Source organism: Arachis hypogaea, chromosome 17 (assembly GCF_003086295.3).
Source record: "Arachis hypogaea cultivar Tifrunner chromosome 17, arahy.Tifrunner.gnm2.J5K5, whole genome shotgun sequence".
Classification (NCBI taxonomy): Eukaryota; Viridiplantae; Streptophyta; class Magnoliopsida; order Fabales; family Fabaceae; genus Arachis; species Arachis hypogaea.
In genome coordinates this window covers 10,898,348-10,920,557 of record NC_092052.1, presented here as the reverse complement: position 1 = coordinate 10,920,557, position 22,210 = coordinate 10,898,348, and the positions used below count along the sequence as shown (strand labels likewise).

The 22,210-nt window shown below is 36.8% G+C and overlaps 1 protein-coding gene and 1 non-coding gene across 2 annotated transcripts; both read right to left on the bottom strand.

Annotated features, from left to right (window-relative positions):
* Positions 1-7,078: 7,078 nt before the first annotated feature.
* Positions 7,079-7,182, bottom strand: LOC112768187 (small nucleolar RNA R71). Its single transcript, XR_003185624.1, has one exon. It is a non-coding gene; the product is annotated as a small nucleolar RNA R71 (small nucleolar RNA).
* Positions 7,183-15,321: 8,139 nt separating this feature from the next.
* On the bottom strand, positions 15,322-17,341 carry LOC112762783 (uncharacterized). The gene is made up of 4 exons (XM_025808623.1): positions 16,111-17,341; positions 15,816-16,020; positions 15,567-15,733; positions 15,322-15,473 (listed from the first exon to the last, which is right to left on the bottom strand). The coding sequence occupies exons 1-4, from the start codon at positions 17,339-17,341 to the stop codon at positions 15,322-15,324; spliced, it is 1,755 nt and encodes a 584-aa protein (XP_025664408.1).
* Between the last annotated feature and the right edge of the window lie 4,869 nt (positions 17,342-22,210).

The following is a 22,210-nucleotide window of genomic DNA, read 5'->3' as shown; positions in this document are numbered from 1 at the left end:
TTAAATACTGACGTGGATAATATAATCCACGTGTCATTTTGTTATTTTTCTATAATTTTATTATATCGGTACGTATAAATTTATCATTATATCGAAGTAAACATCATTTTTTTATAAGGATTTTCTTTGGTTTATAAATAAATTTCATTTAATTATTACTTCTCTGTTTGATTTAATGGGAAAAATATTTATTTTATCGCACAATCTCTCCTTTTTTTTGGTTCAAATGGGAGAGGTTTTTTATATGGGAGTCACTTAAATAAAGACGTTTAAAACGTCTTTTTTTAAAGATATTTTTTATTAATTAAAATTTAACACATATAATTAATTAAATTGTGTTATTTTTGTTAAAATTAGGCCAAACAAATTAATTTGACCAAAAAATGGTGAATTAAATCTTGAATCGAACTAAATTAATATTATTTTTTATAAAAAATAACTACAATATCCTTATTATAAAAAATGAATAAAATACTCCTATTATATATATATATATATATATTAAAAACTTTAAATCCTAACCCTATAACGGCGGAGAAGTAAATGATTTAGGATTCTCAAAATTAATATTATATAATAAGAATATTTTAATCATTTTCTATAATAAGGATGTTGTAGTCATTTTTTATAAAAAAAAATAATAGTAATTTAGATCAATTCAAGATTTGATTCACTATTTTTCGGTCAAATTAATTTGTCTGACCTAATTTTGACAAAAATAACACGGTTTAATTAATTATATGTATTAAATTTTAATTATTAAAAAACATCTTTAAAAAAACATTTTAGACGTCTTTATCTGAGTGACTCCCTCTTTACATTTATGAATTGTGATCACATATTTTTTTCAAATATGATATCTTCCCCAATTTTCTTGTACCGTAAATATATTGATTTTAGGTTAAGTACGATTTTGATCCATAAGGTAGGGGCTGAAAATGTTTTTTGTTTTCGGCCTTTTTTCGCTATAAAATGGTCCCAAAGGTTTTAGTTTGTTTTAAAATCGTCCTTTTTACCAAATTTTTTATTTTTATTACCAAATTACCCCTAACTAAAAAATTATAAAATAAAATTAAAAAAATAAGAAAGAAAGGAACGACGAAGGGGGAAGAAAGAGAATGGGGGTGGGGGGAAAGAAAGAGAATGGGAGGGGGCGGGGGAGAGGGAAGAAGGAAGAAGGGGGAAGGGAAGGTAGCACTGCCACGCTGCTGTGCCGCCACCTATGATGGAGAGAACGGAAGGGAAAACAGCCACACACACAGATGAAGAGGGGGGAGGGAGACAGAGAGCAAGGGAGAAGAAAGAGATCGGAAGGAAGCGGGAGACCGCGTTCAGCGCCGCGCTCACCATTTCTGCTCCTCCTCCTCGCTCGGTCGTCGATGTTCCTCGCCATTGTTGCTTTTGCTTCTGCTTCAACTTCTGTTTTTGCTTCTGCTTCTGGTTTTATTTTTGTTGTTGTTCTGATTTCATTATCCATTGTTGTTGTTAGTGTTGTTCTTCTAGTTATTTACTTATTGTTATTTCATTGTTCTTGTTGTTTCACTGCTTTTTGCTACTGCATTCTTCTGCTGCTTCTGCATTCTGCATTTATCTGCTTCTGTTTCTGCATTTTGGGGAAGAAGGGAGAAGGACATTTTTGTCTGAATGACAATTTTAAAACAAATTGAAACCTTTAGAACCATTTTGTAGCGAAAAAAAGGATAAAGACAAAAAAATTTTCAATCCCTACTTTAGGGACTAAAAATCGTGCTTAACCCATTGATTTTAATTACTTAATTGTATATACAGAGAATTTTATATTAACTTCAAATTTTATTGATCAATGATGCAGTTTTGATTTTTATTTTTTAAAAATTTAATTTAAAAGTAGTATTAATTTTATTTTGGCATACATAGTCGTTAATTAACTTTTTCACATGGAAAAGCAGTGTATGTTTTACTTGCTTTTTCTATATTAATTTTAATAATATATATAATCTAATAATTCCATTATTTATTGATTTAATTAAGATAACTTTAAAATATGGTATCTAAAAATAGTTTCACTATATTATAGTTGTCAGAACTGAACTGGTGATCGAATTGGTCAAGTTATTGGATCACTGGGTTATTGGTTCAACCGATGGATCACTGGTTAAACTGATTGACCCAGTCCTATCTAAATAAAAAATAAAAATTAGTCAAAAATTTAAAATTAAAATTTTAAATACATATTTTCATTAATATTTTAAGAACATCTAGCTATTCTAAAATAATATGAAATAGGAATAATAAGTATTTTGTTAATTTTATTCTATCATAAATATTTTTATTTTGTTTTTATATTAAAATAACTATTATTTTTTTATTTTAATAATTTATTAATTAGTTTATATCTATTATACTATTATATACTATAAGTATTTATTAAAAAATAATATTAATAGATATTATATAATTATGAAAAAATAGAAATATAATTAATTTAAAAATGAATGAGTTTATAACTAAAATTAAAATAAATTAAGTAGAAGTAAACTATTTGATGAAATATATCTATATGATTTATAATTTGCAAATATTAAAATAAAAAATGAATCAGCTCAGTGGCAAACAAGGATAATTTTACCTTGAATAACAAGGGTTCGAACCCCAATTCACAAATTGATGAGCGGATAATTTATATGCTTTTTGGCATTGTTTTTACATAGTTTTTAGTATGATTTAGTTAGTTTTTAATATATTTTTATTAGTTTTTAAATAAAAATCACATTTCTGGACTTTACTATGAGTTTGTGTGTTTTTCTGTGACTTCAGGTATTTTCTGGCTAAAAGTTTACTATGAGTTTATGTGTTTTTCTGTGACTTCAGGTATTTTCTGGCTGAAATTGAGGGACTTGAGCAAAAATCAGATTCAGAGGTTGGGCTGCAGATGCTGTTGGATTCTGACCTCCCTGCACTCAAAGTGGATTTTCTGGAGTTATAGAACTCCAAATGGCACGCTCTCAATTGCGTTGGAAAGTAGACATCCAGGGCTTTCCAGCAATATATAATAGTCCATACTTTGCCCGAGTTTAGACGACGCAAACTGGCGTTCAACGCGAGTTCCATGCTGCATTTTGGAGTTAAACGCCAGAAACAAGTTGCAAAGTAGAGTTAAACGCCAGAAACAGGTTACAAACTGGCGTTCAACTCCAAGAGAAGCCTCTACACGTGTAAAGCTCAATGCTCAGCCCAAGCACACACCAAGTGGGCCCCAGAAGTGGATTTCTGCATCATTTACTCATTTCTGTAAACCCTAGAAACTAGTCGAACCCCAATTCATGAACTGATGAGCGGATAATTTATATGCTTTTTGGCATTATTTTTACATAGTTTTTAGTATGATTTAGTTAATTTTTAATATATTTTTATTAGTTTTTAAATAAAAATCACATTTCTGGACTTTACTATGAGTTTGTGTGTTTTTCTGTGACTTCAGGTATTTTCTGGCTGAAATTGAGGGACTTGAGCAAAAATCAGATTCAGAGGTTGAAGAAGGGCTGCAGATGCTGTTGGATTCTGACCTCCCTGCACTCAAAGTGGATTTTCTGGAGCTACAGAACTCCAAATGGCACGCTCTCAATTGCGTTGGAAAGTAGACATCCAGGGCTTTCCAGCAATATATAATAGTCCATACTTTGCCCGAGTTTAGACGACGCAAACTGGCGTTCAACGCGAGTTCCATGCTACATTTTGGAGTTAAACGCCAGAAACAGGTTGCAAAGTAGAGTTAAACGCCAGAAACAGGTTACAAACTGGCGTTCAACTCCAAGAGAAGCCTCTACACGTGTAAAGCTCAATGCTCAGCCCAAGCACACACCAAGTGGGCTCCAGAAGTGGATTTCTGCATCATTTACTCATTTCTGTAAACCCTAGTAACTAGTTTAGTATAAATAGAACTTTTTACTATTGTCTTTACATCTTCGGATCAAATCTTTGATCAGTTTTAGGCTATCTTAGACCTTTATGGGAGCTGGCCATTCGGTCATGCCTGGACCTTCATTACTTATGTATTTTCAACGGTGGAGTTTCTACACACCATAGATTAAGGTGTGGAGCTCTGCTGTTCTTCATGAATTAATGTAAAGTACTATTGTTTTTCTATTCAATTCAAACTTATTCCTATTCTAAGATATTCACTCGCATCCAAGAACATGATGAATGTGATGATTATGTGACGCTCATCATCATTCTTACTTATGAACGCGTGCCTGACAAACACTTCCGTTCTACATGCAAACAAGCTAGAATGAATATCTCTTAGATATCTAATACAGAGGACCGAGTCCGAGATATTAGAATCTTCGTGGTATAAGTTAGAACCCATGGACGGCCATTCCTGAGATCCGGAAAGTCTAAACCTTGTTTGTGGTATTCCGAGTAGGATCTGGGAAGGGATGGCTGTGACGAGCTTCAAACTCGCGAGTGCTGGGCGTAGTGACAGACGCAAAAGGATAGTAAATCCTATTCCAGTATAATCGAGAACCGACAGATGATTAGCCATGCAGTGACAGCGCATTGGACCATTTTCACAGAGAGGATAGGATGTAGCCATTGACAACGGTGATGCCCTACACAAAGCTTGCCATGGAAAGGAGTAGGAATGATTGGATGAAGACAGCAGGAAAGCAGATGTTCAGAGGAACGAAAGCATCTCTATACGCTTATCTGAAATTCTCACCAATGAATTACATAAGTACCTCTATCTTTATTTTACGTTTTATTTATCTTTCTATTAGTAAATCTCTGTAACCATTTGAATCCGTCTGACTGAGATTTACAAGGTGACCATAGCTTGCTTCAAGCCGACAATCTCCGTGGGATCAACCCTTACTCATGTAAGGTTTATTACTTGGACGACCCAGTGCACTTGCTGGTTAGTTGTGCGAAGTTGTGACAAAGTGTGATTCACGTTTGAGAGCACCAAGTCTTTGGTGCCATTGTTGATGATCGCAATTTCGCATACCAAGTTTTTGGCGCCGTTGCCGGGAATTGTTCGAGTTTGGACAACTGACGGTTCATCTTGTTGCTCAGATTAGGTAATTTTATTTTATTTTTAAGCTTTTTATTTCTTATTTTCGAAAAATACAAAAAATTTTCTTCTTTTTTTGTTCTTCCCAAAATAATTTTCGAAAAAAAAATCCAAGAAAAAATTAATAAAATCATAAAAACCAAAAATATTGTGTTTCTTGTTTGAATCTTGTGTCAAATTTTAAGTTTGGTGTCAATTGCATCTTTTTAATTTTTCTTAAAATTTTCGAAAACTCATGCATTTGTTCTTCATGATCTTCAAGTTGTTCTTGACAAGTCTTCTTGTTTGATCTTCATATTTTCTTGTTTTGTGTCTTTTCTTGTTTTTCATATGCATTTTCAATTTGTTAGTGTCTAAAGTTTGAAAATTTCTAAGTTTGGTGTCTTGCATATTTTTCTTTTCTTAAAAATTTTCAAAAATAAGTCTTGATGTTCATCTTGATCTTCAAAGTGTTCTTGGTGTTCATCTTGACATTCATAGTGTTCTTGCATGCATCATTTGTTTTGATCCAAAATTTTCATGCATTGAGTCTTTTTGATATTTTTCTCTTTCTTCATTAAAAATTCAAAAATCAAAAAAATATCTTTCCCTTATTCACTCATAAATTTTCGAATATTTGACTTGACTTTTTCAAAAATTTTTAAAATCTAGTTGTTCCTTATGAGTCTAATCAAATTTTCAATTTAAAAATCTTATCTTTTTCAAATCTTTTTCAAAAATCAAACCTTTTTCATTTTTCTTTCATATTTTCGAAAATTTCAAATTAATTTTCAAAATCTTTTTCTTATTTTTAGTCCATATTTTCGAATTCAATGCTAATAATTAATGTGATTGATTCAAAAATATTAAGTTTGTTACTTGTCTAATAAGAAAGGTTCAATCTTTAAATTTTAAAATCAAATCTTTTTATTTCTTGTTAGTCAAGTAATCAACTTTAATTTTCAAAATCAAATCTTTTTAAAATTCTTTTTCAAATCTTTTTCAAAATAAATTTCAATGATATCTTTTTCAAAATTTAATTTCAAAATCTTTTCTAATTTCTTATCTTTTCAAATTCGATTTTCAAATCTTTTTCAATTAACCACTTTACCTTTTGTTTGATTCTTATCTTTTTCAAAACTACCTAACTAACTCTCTCTCTAATTTTCGAAAATCCCTTCCCTCTTTTTCAAATTTCCTTTTTAAGTAACTAATTGTTTTAATTTTAATTTAATTTGATTCCAATTTTAATTTTCGAATTTTAACTTTAATTTTAAAATATTTTTATTTTATTTTGTTTAATTTTCGAATTCTTCTCTTTCTCATCTCCTTCTATTTATTTATTCATCTACTAACACTTCTCTTCCACCCAAAATTCGAACCCCATCCCCCTCTCTGTGTTCGAATTTTCCTCTTCTCCTTCTTATATTCTTCTCTTATTATACTTGCATAAGGAATCTCTATACTATGACATAGAGGATTCTATATTTTCTTTTGTGTTCTCTTCTTTTTCATATGAGCAGGAACAAGGATAAGAACATTCTTGTTGAAGCTGATCCTGAACCTGAAAGGACTCTGAAGAGGAAGCTAAGGGAAGCTAAAGCTCAACTCTCTAGAGAAAATCTGACAGAAATTTTCAAAAAGGAAGGAGACATGGCCGAAAATAATAACAATGCAAGGAAGATGCTTGGTGACTTTACTGCACCAAATTCCAATTTATATGGAAGAAGCATCTCCATCCCTACCATTGGAGCAAACAATTTTGAGCTTAAACCTCAACTAGTTTCTCTGATGCAACAAAACTGCAAGTTTCATGGACTTCCATCTGAAGATCCTTTTCAGTTCTTAACTGAATTCTTGCAGATCTGTGACATTGTTAAGACCAATGGGGTTGATCCCGAGGTCTACAGGCTTATACTTTTCCCGTTTGCTGTAAGAGACAGAGCTAGAGTATGGTTGGACTCTCAACCTAAAGATAGCCTGAACTCTTGGGATAAGCTGGTCATGGCTTTCTTAGCCAAGTTCTTTCCTCCTCAAAAGCTTAGTAAGCTTAGAGTGGATGTTCAAACCTTCAGACAGAAAGAAGGTGAATCCCTCTATGAAGCTTGGGAGAGATATAAGCAACTGACCAAAAAGTGTCCATCTGACATGCTTTCAGAATGGACCATCCTGGATATATTCTATGAAGGTCTGTCTGAGCTATCAAAGATGTCACTAGACCATTCTGCAGGCAAATCTATTCACCTAAAGAAAACGCGTGTAGAAGCTCAAGAACTCATTGATATGGTTGCTAATAACCAGTTCATGTACACTTCTGAGAGGAATCCTATAAGCAATGGGATGCCTCAAAGGAAGGGAGTTCTTGAAATTGATGCTCTGAATGCCATATTGGCTTAGAACAAAATATTGACTCAGCAAGTCAATATGATTTCTCAGAGTCTGAATGGAATGCAAGCTGCATCCAACATTACTAAAGAGGCATCTTCTGAAGAAGAAGCTTATGATCCTGAGAACCCTGCAATAGCAGAGGTGAATTACATGGGGGAACCCTATGGAAACACCTATAATCCCTCATGGAGAAATCATCCAAATTTCTCATGGAAGGATCAACAAAAGCCTCAACAAGGCTTTAACAATGGTGGAAGAAACAGGTTTAGCAATAGCAAACCTTTTCCATCATCTACTCAACAACAGACAGAGAATTCTGAGCAGAACCCATCTAGCTTAGCAAATATAGTCTCTGATCTATCTAAGGCCACTTTGAGTTTCATGAATGAAACGAGGTCCTCCATTAGAAATTTGGAGGCACAAGTAGGCCAGCTGAGTAAAAGGGTCACTGAAACTCCTCCTAGTACTCTCCCAAGCAAGACAGAAGAGAATCCAAAGAGAGAGTGCAAGGCCATTGATTTAACTAAAATGGCCGAACCCAAAGAGGAGGAGGAGGACATGAATCCTAGTGAGGAAGACCTCCTGGGACGTTCAGTGAACAATAAGGAGTTTTCCTTAGAGGAACCAAAGAAATCTGAGGCTCATCTAGAGACCATAGAGATTCCAATGAACCTCCTTCTGCCCTTCATGAGCTCTGATGAGTATGCTTCTTCTGAAGAGAATGAAGATGTTACTGAAGAACAAGTTGCCAAGTACCTTGGTGCAATCATGAAGCTGAATGCCAAATTATTTGGTAATGAGACTTGGGAAGATAAACCTCCCTTGCTCACCAATGAACTGAATGCATTGGATAGGCAGAAATTACCTCAAAAGAGGCAAGATACTGGCAAATTCTTAATACCCTGTGACATAGGTACTATGACCTTTGAGAAGGCTCTGTGTGACCTGGGGTCAGGAATAAACTTAATGCCACTCTCTGTAATGGAGAAACTTGGGATCTTTGAGGTGCAAGCTGCTAGAATCTCATTAGAGATGGCAGACAACTCAAGAAAACAGACTTATGGACAAGTAGAGAGGACGTGTTAGTAAAGGTTGAAGGTCTTTACATCCATGCTGATTTCATAATCCTAGACACTGGGAAGGAAGAGGATGAATCCATCATCCTTGGAAGACCCTTCCTAGCCACAGCAAGAGCTGTGATTGATGTGGACAGAGGAGAGTTGGTCCTCCAACTGAATGAGGACACCCTTGTGTTTGAAACTCAAGGATCTCCTTCTGTAACCATGGAGAAGAAGCATGAAAAGCTTCTCTTACTGCAGAGTCAACCAAAGCCCCCACAGTCAAACTCTAAGTTTGGTGTTGGGAGGTTCCAACCTTGCTTTGATTATCTGTGAGGCTCCATGAGAGCTCACTGTCAAGCTATTGACATTAAAGAAGCGCTTGTTGGGAGGCAACCCAATGTTATTTAAGCATATCTACTTTATTTTATTTTTGTTATTTCGTGTTTTATTAGGTTGATGATCATGTGAAGTCACAAAAACTACTGAAAAATCAAAAACAAAATGAAAAATGGCATTAAAAACAGCACACCCTGGAGGAGAGCAGTCTGGCGTTTAAACGCCAGAAACAAGCATCTGTCTGGCGTTTAACGCCAAACAGGCACCAAGCTGGCGTTTAATGCCAGAAACAGGCATCTACCTGGTGTTAAACGCCAGAAACAAGCTACATTTGGGCGTTTAACGCCAGAAACAGGCAGCAGTCTGGCGTTAAACGCCAGGATTGCACAGCAAGGGCGTTTTACATGCCTAATTGGAGCAGGGATGTTAAGTCCTTGACCCCACTTGATCTGTGGACCCCACAGGACCCCCACATTTTCTTTTCTCCTCTTCACACCTTTTCATAACACTCTTCCCCAAATATCCCTCACCAATCACCTCAATCACTCTTTTCCATCACCTCTTTACCACTCACATCCACCCTCTCTTCCCCATAAACCCTACCTACCTTCAAAATTCAAACTAATTTCCCTCCCAAACCCAACCCTAATGGTCGAACCCTACACACCCCCTCACTCCTATATAAACCCCTCACTCCTTCTTCATTTTCACATAACACAACCCTCTCTTCTCCCCTTGGCCGAAACACACACATCTCTCCCTCTCCTCCATCTCTTCTTCTTATTCTCCTTCTTTCTCTCCTCTTTTGCTCGAGGACGAGCAAACATTTTAAGTTTGGTGTGGTAAAAGCATAGCTTTTTGTTTTTCTATAACCATTTATGGCACCTAAGGCCAGAGAAACCTCAAGAAAGAGGAAAGGGAAGGCAATTGCTTCCACCTCTGAGTCATGGGAGATGGAGAGATTCATCTCAAAGGTCCATCAAGACCACTTCTATGAAGTTGTGGCCAAGAAGAAAGTGATCCCTGAGGTTCCTTTCAAGCTCAAAAAGAATGAGTATCCTGAGATCCGACTTGAGATCCAAAGAAGAGGTTGGGAAGTTCTCACCAACCCCATTCAACAAGTTGGGATCCTAATGGTTCAAGAGTTCTATGCAAACGCATGGATCACTAGGAACCATGATCAAAGTGTGAACCTGAATCCAAAGCATTGGCTCACCATGGTTCGGGGGAAATACTTAGATTTCAGTCCGGAAAATGTAAGGCTAGCGTTCAACTTACCAATGATGGAAGAGAACGCACGCCCCTACACAAGAAGGGTTAACTTTGATCAAAGGTTGGACCAAGTCCTCATAGATATATGTGAGGAAGGAGCTCAATGGAAAATTGACTCAAGAGGCAAGCCGGTTCAACTAAGAAGCCATGACCTCAAACCAGTGGCTAGGGGATGGTTAGAGTTTATTCAACGCTCAATCATTCCTACTAGTAACCGGTCTAAAGTTACTATAGACCGGGCCATCATGATCCATAGTATCATGATTGGAGAGGAGGTGGAAGTTCATGAGATTATACCTCAAGAACTTTACAAGGTGGCTGACAAGTCCTGCACTTAGGCAAGGTTAGCCTTTTCTCACCTCATATGCCACCTCTGCAATTCGGCTGGAATTGACATAGAGGGAGACATCCTCATTGAAGAGGACAAACCCATCACTAAGAAAAGGATGGAGCAAATAAGAGATCATGGACCTCAACATGAGCATGAGGAAATTCTCCACCATGAAATCCCTGAGATGCCTCAAGGGATGCACCTTCCTCCACAAAACTATTGGGAGCAAATCAACACCTCCCTAGGAGAATTAAGTTCCAACATGGGACAACTAAGGGTGGAGCACCAAAAGCACTCCATCATCCTCCATGAGATTAGAGAAGATCAAAGAGCCATGAGGGAGGAGCAACAAAGGCAATGAAGAGACATAGAGGAGCTCAAAAGCACCATTGGTTCTTCAAGAAGAGGAAGATGCCACCCTCACTAAGGTGGACTCATTCCTTAATCTCCTTGTCTATTTATTTTACTATTTTTCGATTATTGAGCCTTATGTTTTAATTATGTTTGTGTCTTTACTATATGATCATTAGTGTTTAAGTGTCTATGTCTTAAAGCCATGAATGTCCTATGACTCTATTACCTCTCTTAAATGAAAAATGTTTTACAAACAAAAGAACAAGAAGTACAGGGTTTCGAATTCATCCTTGAAACTAGTTTAATTATTTTGATGTGGTGATAATACTTTTTGTTTTCTGAATGAATGCTTGAACAGTGCATATGTCTTTTGAAGTTGATGTTTATGAATGTTAAATATGTTGGCTCTTGAAAGAATGATGAAAAGGAGAAATGTTATCTGATAATCTGAAAAATCATAAAAATGATTCTTGAAGCAAGAAAAAGCAGTGAATAAAAAAGCTTGCAGAAAAAAATAGAAAAAAAATAGAGAAAAAAAAAAAGAAAATAGAAAAAGAAAAAGCAAGCAGAAAAAGCCAAAAGCTCTTAAAACCAAAAGGCAAGAGCAAAAAGCCAATAGCCCTTAAAACTAAAAGGCAATGGTAATAAAAAGAATCCAAGGCTTTAAGCATCAGTGGATAGGAGGGTCTAAAGGAATAAAATCCTGGCCTAAGTGGCTAAACCAAGCTGTCCCTAACCATGTGCTTGTGGCGTGAAGGTGTCAAGTGAAAACTTGAGACTGAGCGGTTAAAGTCAAGGTCCAAAGCAAAAAAAAGAGTGTGCTTAAGAACTCTGGACACCTCTAATTGAAGACTTTAGCAAAGCTGAGTCACAATCTGAAAAGGTTCACCCAGTTATGTGTCTGTGGCATTTATGTATCCAGTGGTAATACTAGAAAACAAAGTGCTTAGGGCCACGGCCAAGACTCATAAAGTAGCTGTGTTCAAGAATCAACATACTGAACTAGGAGAATCAATAACACTATCTGAACTCTGAGTTCCTATAGATGCCAATCATTCTGAACTTCAATGGATAAAGTGAGATGCCAAAACTATTCAAGAGGCAAAAAGCTACAAGTCCCGCTCATCTGATTGAAGCTAAGTTTCATTGATGTTTTGGAATTTATAGTATATTCTATTCTTTTTATCCTATTTGATTTTCAGTTGCTTGGGGACAAGCAACAATTTAAGTTTGGTGTTGTGATGAGCGGATAATTTATACGCTTTTTGGCATTGTTTTTACATAGTTTTTAGTATGATTTAGTTAGTTTTTAATATATTTTTATTAGTTTTTAAATAAAAATCACATTTCTAAACTTTACTATGAGTTTGTGTATTTTTCTGTGATTTTAGGTATTTTCTGGCTGAAATTGAGGGACTTGAGCAAAAATCAGATTCAGAGGTTGAAGAAGGACTGCAGATGCTGTTGGATTCTGACCTCCTTGCACTCAAAGTAGATTTTCTCGAGCTACAAAACTCCAAATGGCGCGCTCTCAATTGCGTTGGAAAGTAGACATCCAGGGCTTTCCAGCAATATATAATAGTCCATACTTTGTCTGAGTTTAGACAACGCAAACTGGCATTCAACGCGAGTTCCATGCTGCATTCTGGAGTTAAACGCCAAAAACAGGTTGCAAAGTGGAGTTAAACGCCAGAAACAGGTTACAAACTGGCGTTCAACTCCAAGAGAAGCCTCTACACGTGTAAAGCTCAATGCTCAGCCCAAGCACACACCAAGTGGGCCCCAGAAGTAGATTTCTGCATCATTTACTCATTTCTGTAAACCCTAGTAACTAGTTTAGTATAAATAGAACTTTTTACTATTGTCTTTACATCTTCAGATAAGATCTTTGATCAATTTTAGGCTATCTTAGACCTTTATGGGGGCTGGCCATTCGGCCATGCCTGGACCTTCATTACTTATGTATTTTCAACGGTGGAGTTTCTACACCCCATAGATTAAGGTGTGGAGCTCTGCTGTTCTTCATGAATTAATGCAAAGTACTATTGTTTTTCTATTCAATTCAAGCTTATTCCTATTCTAAGATATTCACTCGCACCCAAGAACATGATGAATGTGATGATTATGTGACGCTCATCATCATTCTCACTTATGAACGCGGGCCTGACAAACACTTCCGTTCTACATGCAAACAAGCTAGAATAAATATCTCTTAGATATCTAATACAGAGGATCGAGTCCGAGATATTAGAATCTTCGTGGTATAAGTTAGAACCCATGGACGGCCATTCCTGAGATCCGGAAAGTCTAAACCTTGTCTGTGGTATTCCGAGTAGGATCTGGGAAGGGATGGCTGTGACGAGCTTCAAACTTGCGAGTGCTAGGCGTAGTGACAGACGCAAAAGGATAGTAAATCCTATTCCAGTATGATCGAGAAACGACAGATGATTAGCCATGCAGTGACAGTGCATTGGACCATTTTCACAGAGAGGATGGGATGTAGCCATTGACAACGGTGATGCCCTACACAAAGCTTGCCATGGAAAGGAGTAGGAATAATTGGATGAAGACAGCAGGAAAGCAGAGGTTCAGAGGAACGAAAGCATCTCTATACGCTTATCTGAAATTCTCACCAATGAATTACATAAGTACCTCTATCTTTATTTTATGTTTTATTTATCTTTCTATTAGTAAATCTCCATAACCATTTGAATCCGCCTGACTGAGATTTACAAGGTGACCATAGCTTGCTTCAAGCCGACAATCTCCGTGGGATCGACCCTTACTCACGTAAGGTTTATTACTTGGACGACCCAGTGCACTTGCTGGTTAGTGTGCGAAGTTGTGACAAAGTGTGATTCACATTTGAGAGCACCAAGTCTTTGGCGCCATTGTTGATGATCGTAATTTCGCATACCACGAACCTTATCGAGTTTGACCGGTTCTCTCCGGTCTGAACCTTGTGCGGTCCAAATATCAGACCGGCAATGTACCTTTCACAGATGGTCAATCAGAAAGAACCATCCAAACTTTGGAGGATATGCTGAGAGCTTGTGTTTTGGAGGATATGCTGATCAAAGGCGGAAACCTTTAGAGTTTGAGGAAGGAGCATATGTCTTTCTAAAAGTTGCTCCAACCACCAGAGTGGGAAGGGCCATTAAGACTAAGAAACTGAATTCCCGTTTGAGATCCTGAAGATAATTGGACCAGTGGCTTATAGGATCACTTTACCGTTGCATCTTTCGAACATGCACGACGTATTTTATGTGTCGCAGCTTCGAAAATATACTCCTGACGCGAATCATTTTCCAGAGCCGGAATCGGTTCAAGTAAGAGAATATCTGACTCTTCCAGTAACTCCAGTTAGGATTGATGACATCAGCATCAAGCGTTTACGTGGAAAGGAGGTCTCTTTAGTGCAAGTAGCTTGGAGTCGGGCTGGTATTGAAGAGCATACTTGGGAGCTCGAGTCAGATATGCGAAAGGACTACCCACACCTCTTTTCAGGTAACTGAATCTGAATTTTGAGGACAAAATTCTTAATTAAGTGGGTAGGATGTAAACCCCGCTAGATTAGTAAATAATTAGTCAATAAATTAAATTTTAATAAGAAAAATTTAAAATGTAAATATTATATTAAAATAGGATAGAGCTCATTAAAACGATAATTTTGACACTAATTTCGAAGAATTCGGCCCAAGATTTGGCCGATCGGGCCGAACCGGTTGAACCAAATTTCAAACTTCCAAACCTCTATTATCATCTTCTAGTCATAAAATATAATAGTAAGCCTAGTAATTTGCTGAAGCTAGGAAAATGAGATAACTTGGGGATGAAGAAAAGGGTAAACATGGTAAATGATAGGAGTATGATGTGAAGGCTGGAAGAATTCATGATGACATGGCTATGATGAATGATTATGGAATGGATATGAATGTGATAAATACTTATGTGGCTTATGTATTTAATGTTATTTGAGATACGAGTTTTTCTGGACAGAATACCGTGGCTTGCCACCACGTGTACCAGGTTGAGACTCGATACTCTGTTGACCCTACGTGGTAAGGGTGACCGGGCACGTATAAATTCTCGGGAATTGTTATCCCCCATTGAGTAAAATTATATATGAATGTATGATTTATGAATGAAATGAGAAAAGCTATGCATAGACTCATGGGGATGCGTGACGAGGGACAGTCCAAGGGTTTCGGACTTGCCGGGTTGGCTTGATAACCGACAGATCATAGTTGTCAGAACCGAACCGGTGATCGAACCGATCAGGCTACTGGGTCACTGGGTCACTGGTTCAACCGGTGGATCACTGGTTGAACTGGTTAACTCGGTCCCACATAAGTAAAACGTATAAAATAGCTAAAAACTTAAAAATTAACAGCTAAAAAATATATCTCCAATAACATTTTAATAAACATTAAGTCTCAAATCCTAAAAATAAGTAGTAATACGAAAATAAACATAAAATTTGTTAGTACTATTAGTCTATTACATGAACAACTCAATTTAACACAATGAAAATAAAAATTCATGGATTATATCCAAGGAGTAACTTCAAAGTCTGGATATCTTTCTTCATCTGACAAATCTGGAGCTACATCCTGATTGGTTTCATTCTGATTTGCACTTTCTGCAGAAGTATTATTAGCTTCACCATCATCTCGATCATCTTCCCGATTCAATTCATCTAGCATTTCAATAATGTTTCACAAATCATAATCAATAATAAGGCAAAATATTTGGTTAAAGCATTACAAAATCATCCCTAACAAAAATATACCCAAATCATCTAAAGCTGATTGAAGAGACATATTTGCAAGATCATTCCGTAAAGCATCAACTTCTTCAGGAGTTAAAAATGGTGGTGAATCTTCCATTATCCATTCCGAATGATCCTCAAATGCATCAAGACAAATTGGATCATAACTTTGCTTTCTCATTCGGTTCCTATATTATCAATTAACTTGATTATTCTTATTATGACTAAAAATTTAAAATAATGCCTTCAAGAAAGAATAATAAAAAGTACCTTTGTTGTAGCCTTAAGTTGTAATGAACATAAACAAGATCATTAATCTTTTGATGCTCTAACCAATTCCTTTTCTTTGAGTGAATGTGTTCGAAAATGCTCCAGTTACGCTCACAACCTGAAGAACTACAAGTTTGACTCAAAACACGAATCGCTAACTTTTGCAGGTTTGGTGCTCCACATCCATAAGATTCCCACCATTGATCTTAACAGAAATAGAAAATAATCACAATCATAAAAATCAAATCTTAAACATATCACAATCATAAAAGACTAATTTTTATAAAAAATTTACCAGGCATCACTGTGTTTCGCTCACGTATTGCAGACTGTCTTCTAAAATCTCCTTCATCATTCTTAAAGATTCTCTTCTCACTTGTCAATTTAGTATTCAAATCAGCATCACCGTAAGCATATCTCTCAATCACATCTAGTAGGCCAGAAATTGTTTCTTTGTGCTTGTCAAATTCTGCAGAATTAAATCGAAAAGCTGGATTTAACCAATAACCAGCAGCATGAAGGTTTCTTTTAAGTTGTGAATCCCAACGTGAATCTAAAATCTTCAAATAAGGCTCAACAACCCTCTTTCTTTTTTGAAACCTCTTCACCATGTCTTCCCTAGCCTTATACATAGCTTGATAAAGGAAACCCATTGCAGCTCTATCTTCACTATCTACAATACGCAATACATGAACAAGTGGCTCCGTAAGCTTAACAATATCAGTGCATTGATTCCAAAATTTAGAATCTAAGATTTGATCCACAAACTTTTTAGCTTTGGCTTCTTTAGAGTAAGTTGAACTTGTCCATTCTCTAGATGTCACCTTAGCTCTCAATGCATCCTTTTGAGCCAAAATACTTTGCAAAGCAATGAAATTAGTGGCGAATCGAGTTGGAGCTGGATGAAGTATTTCTCGGCCGCCTGTGAACTGTCTCATCAAGTACAACAGATGGCAGTGATTATAGATATACTTCGTAATCATTGAAGCTTGTGACACAGTTTCAGTCACTTCCACGAACTTTCCAATATCCTGCAACATCATATTAATACAATGTGCCGCACAAAGAGACCAATACAATCTAGGAAACTCCAATTCCAACAACCTTCCAGCAGCAACGTAACTTGTAGCATTATCCATCACTACATGTACAACATTCTCAGGACCAACAAATAACACAACATCCCTAAGCAACTTAAACAAAGCCTCAGCAGTTTTCGAGATATGAGAAGCATCAACTGACTTTAGGAAAACATTTCCTTTAGGGCAATAAACCAAGAAATTAATTAAAGTACGCCTACAACGATCAGTCCATCCATCAGCCATGATAGTACATCCAGTTTGTTTCCAAATCACACGATAACCTTCAATCATCTTCTTTACATCTTCAACCAATTTACTCAACAAATATCCACGAACTCTTTGGTAATTTGGCACTTTATACCCTGCACCCATGTTTGCAATAGCATCGATCATCGGCTGATAATAAGCTGAATTAATCGCATTGAATGGCACAAAGGCATCCATCATCCATCTTTCAATAGCAATATCACACTTCTCCACAATTTCTTTGCTCTAGAGAACACTTTTAATACTTGGTTGAGTTCCAGGTGTTGCTGCAAGTGGAAAAAAGGATTGTAATCCCTTGAGTTGTTTTCCAACTCCCTTTCTAGAGCTAGGTGCTGGAATTCTTGATGCTTGTTGTTGTCGCATCTCATTACGTTCAATCTCATCAAATTCCCTTTCAACATCATCACAAGCACCATAACTTTCTGCATATTCTTCTTGAGTTTTTCTTTTCTTGGTTCGAAGATCTTCAATGTTTTGATTGAATTGGTGTCTCACCACAGCTGGCACCTTTCGACATGCCTCAATATATCCGCCTTTTCCAGCCAAATGATGCTTAACCCGGTTAATTCCTCCACCCCTAATAAGCTTCTCGCAATAAATACATAACAGAGCAGTTTTTCCTTTATCCAAAACTTGTTTACAATGGCCCCATGCAGGATCAGTTTTTCCTCTGTTACTATTTTTTGGGTTCCAATTGTTGGATCAGGAGTTGATCCTTGTTCCTAAGAAGTTGGTGTTTCTGATGGTGTATTTGATTAAGCCATCCTAAATTCCTAATCAACCAGGACTAAATGACTAATCTCTAAGAATAATGCACAACAACAATTCACTAACTACTAAGAATAATATATAACAGCAACCAACAATGGATAATCAACAAACTGAATAGAAATAAAAAATAAATCAAGAAACAAGAGAGATCAAACAGAAAAACATGTGGAAGTATTCATGTTCTCATCTGCCAACATACAAAAATCAAACAGAAATCAAAGTATCAACTATCAAACATATGTGAACAACCAACAATCTAAATTCTAACAGAAATCAAACAGAAACCAACATACATAATCAATCTACAATAATCAATTAATTCTAACTATCAGTACTAAATTATTGAAAATTAACTTTAAAAAATTAAAAATACATACCTGGACTCTGGAGGGATGGAGGGACGAGCAGAGAAGAGGGAGACCGGAGGTGGCGACTGGCGACTGACGACTGACGACCAATGGACCAGGAGGTAGTAGGCGATGAGAAGGCAACTTGAATGTTGAATCTTTGATAGACCGTGGACGTGCTTCTTGGCGGTGGTGAGTGGCGCACTACTCTGGTTGCGGTGGTGAGGTGTGGTGAGTAGCAGACTCTCTATCTCTCAGCTGTCAGCTCTCATGGAGTCATGGTGCCATGGTGGTCTCTTATGGCCAAACCGTTTGGGAAGGGAAAGTGGGAAACAGGGGATGGAGGGAATGAGACGGATGGAGGCTAGGGTTCCACTTTCAACAGCAGTTTTTGTTTTTTTTTTATTAAGAAACGACGTCGTTTCCAGCGCAGAAAAAAAATAAAAAAAAAGTTCGAACCGGTCTGGGTTAAATGAAATCCGCCGGTTCACCGGTTCTGATCAAACCCGGACGGTTCAATCCGGGTCATTTCGGTTTGATTCTTTGTTCGGTTAGATGCTTCACCCGGACCGGTTATGGCACCGGTTCACCAGTTTTCTGGTCCGACCGGCTGGGTCGGTCCGGTTCTGACAACACTGCGACAGATGAGCCTCATCAGCCATAGGACAGGCATACATCATGTGCATTCTGTTTGTTTGTTTGCTATGCCTTATCTGGGAATGCCTAACTGAATATATTATGTTAACTGTAGTAATTGCTACTTGCACTACTTGCCTTCTACTTGTGATTGAAATTGTCTGTTTGTCTGTCTTTGCTAAATCATTGGTGATAGAGGAACGGAGGAAAGGCAGACAAGTTTTATGTTAAAGTTAGGTTTAAGTAAGTTTAGAATTTCCTAGACACCTACCCCTTTTATGGTTTCTGATTAGTAACTTAAGCTTTATAATCTGAGTGTCGGTGTTCTAGGATTGCCTCTGGCATTCCCAGGACCTTATATATTATGTATGTGGCACCTTTACCATGCTGAGAACCTCCGGTTCTCACCCCATACTGTGTTGATGTTTTTCAAATGCAAGTCGAGAGACACCTCGCTAGGCGTCTAGACTTCTGAAGCGGAGTGGTTCCTGAGTTCTTTTGTTGTTTGTTTATGTATGTATGTACTTAGCTTTCTCTCCAAATAACTTGTTTATTTTGTTCCTCTTAGAGGTTTAAGGAGAGTTAAGGTTATTTATCCTTGTATTTTGGGTTGATGGGAGATGTATATATGTATGTAAATATTCTCCGGCCAGCGTTGGCTTTGCAGGCTGAGTTAGGAGCTAGTTATTCTATATCCTTGACTCTCTAATCTCACTTTCTATTTAGTTATACTTGTAAACCTTACATTTCTTAGCATACAAATAATCTCGTTTTTCAAGGCTCCTAGGTATTATATTCTTTCTACAACTGTATGTATATATTTTATTTTAGAGGTCGTAATACCTCATCACCTCTATTTTACGGTTTAAGCGTAAAGCTCTGTGTGGTAGGGTGTTACATTATACATAAAATACAAGGTGGAGAATCTATATACATATATAAATATAAACAAAATATGTTCTTGAGTCCCAAGAGTTCTTCGCTTCATCCGAGTCAGACGCCTTGATATATGTATCTTTGGAATTCTTCTCTCATATTTATCTCTTACGCGAGTGATGAGATTTTCTGTTTAATGCTTTGCTTAACTTTTCTTCACAGGCTTCTAGTTAAAATTTCTTTCAACTATTATTATATATATTTTTACTTTTAGAGGTCGTAATACCTTGTCACCTCAACTTTATGACTTAAGCATAAGATTCTGTGTGGTAGAGTGTTACAGAAGGATTATTGACTCCAAGAGTGATCAATAGCAACTAGATTCAGTAGAATGATGGGTGAAGATTAGGAATACATTTATTCTTGGAGTCACCGTCAATAAATTTTTCCACGTATATATATTTATAATTTACATATAAATACTTGAGAGTTTTAGTTACCTTAAAAAAACTGCAATTCAACAAGGTTGCTATGTATATGATTTGGTAGAATGATGGGTGAAGATTAGGAATACATTTATTCTTGGAGTCACCATCAATAAATTTTTCCACGTATATATATTTATAATTTACATATAAATACTTGAGAGAGTTTTAGTTACCTTAAAAAAACTCCTTCAATTCAACAAGGTTCCTATGTATATCCTCATATCAGAGTCACACACACAGTTCTTTGTTATCAATGTTTGATGCTGTGTTGTTGCAATCTCCTTCAATTCAACAAGGTTCCTATGTATATCCTCATATCAGAGTCACACACACAGTTCTTTGTTATCAATGTTTGATGCTGTGTTGTTGCAATCATATATATATATATATATATATATATATATATATATATATATATATATATATATATATATATATATATATATATAGGGGTGTTCATAAAAAAAACTAAAATGTAGTTAACCGGTTAAAAAATTATAACTACATTTTGGTTAACCAATTTTAATAAAATAATTTTAAAAATTATATCCATATTTTTTAGAATTGGTTAACTAAAAGCAAATTAAAAAAACGATTTTTAACCAGTTAACCAAAACCAAAACCAAATTAAAATCAAAACTTAATTAAAACTGGTTTTATTCAAACACCAAAATTAGTTTTTACATACTCTCTCTCTTTCCCTTCCTCTCTCTTTCTCTTTCCCTCCCTTCTTTCTCTTCTTCTTCTTCTTTCTCTTCTTCTCTCTCTCTCTCTCTCTCTCTCTCTCCCTTCTCTCTCTCTTTCTATCTCTCTCTTTTCCTTCTCTCTCTCCTTCCTCTCTCTCTCATTTTTCTCTTTCTCCTCCTCCTCTTTGTCTCTCTCCTTCTCTCTCTTCCCCTCTTCTCTCTATCTCTCTCTCTCCTTTCTCTCCCTCCTCTCTCCCTATTTCTCTCTCCTTTCTCTCTCTCCCTTTCTCTCTCTTCTTTCCCCTCTTTCTCTCTTCTCTTTCCCTCTTTCTCTCCTCCTTTCTCTCAAATGTCTCTCTTTCCCCTTCTCCCTCTCTTTCTCACGCTCTCTCCCCTCCCTTTTTCTCTCTCTCTCTTTCTCTCTCCTCTTTCCCTCTTTCTCAACCTTCCCTTTCTTTCTCTCTCTTGTCTTTCTCTCCTTCTCTCCATCTCTCTCCTTTGCTCTCCCCCTCTCTCTGTCTCTCCTTCTCTTTCTCTGTCTCTCTCTTCTTTTCTCCCCCTCTCTCTCTTTTTCTCTTTCTCTCTCTGTCTTTATCTCCTTCTCTCCCCCCTCTCTCTCTTTCTCTCCTTCTCTCTCTCTCTTTGTCTCTTTCTTCTTGCGCTCTTCCTCTCTCTCCTCCCTTCTCTCTCTTCCTCTCTCTCCTCCCATTCCTCTCTCTACTCATCTTTCCCCTTCCCCTCTATCCTCTCCTCTATCTCTTCCTCCTCCTCCTCTCTCTCTCTCTTCCCTCTCTCTGTCCCCCCTCTCTCTCCTCTCTCCCTCTCCCCTTTTTCTCTTCTCTCTCTCCCTCTCTCTCTTTTCCTTTTTATCTCTCGCTCCTCTCTCTTTTCTTTCCTTCTTTCTCTCTCTCTCCTCTTCTTCCTTCTCTCTCATTCTCCTCTTTCTTCCCGTACTCTCTCTTTTCTCTTTCTCTATCAGCTTTTTCTCACTCTCTATCCCTCTCCTCTCTCTTTTTTCATCTTCTCTCCAAAACAAGAGAGAGGGAGAGGAGAGAGAAGAGAGAGAGGAAAAGAAGAAATATGAGAAGAGAGAAGAAGGGAAGGAGAGAGATAAGAAGAGAGGGAGAGGAGGGGAGAGAGGGAGAGAGAGAGAGAAGGAAAAGAGGAGGAGAGAGAGAGAGAGAAAGGAAGACAAAGAGAGGGGAAGGGGGAGAGAGAGAGAGAGAGAGAGAGAGAATGAAG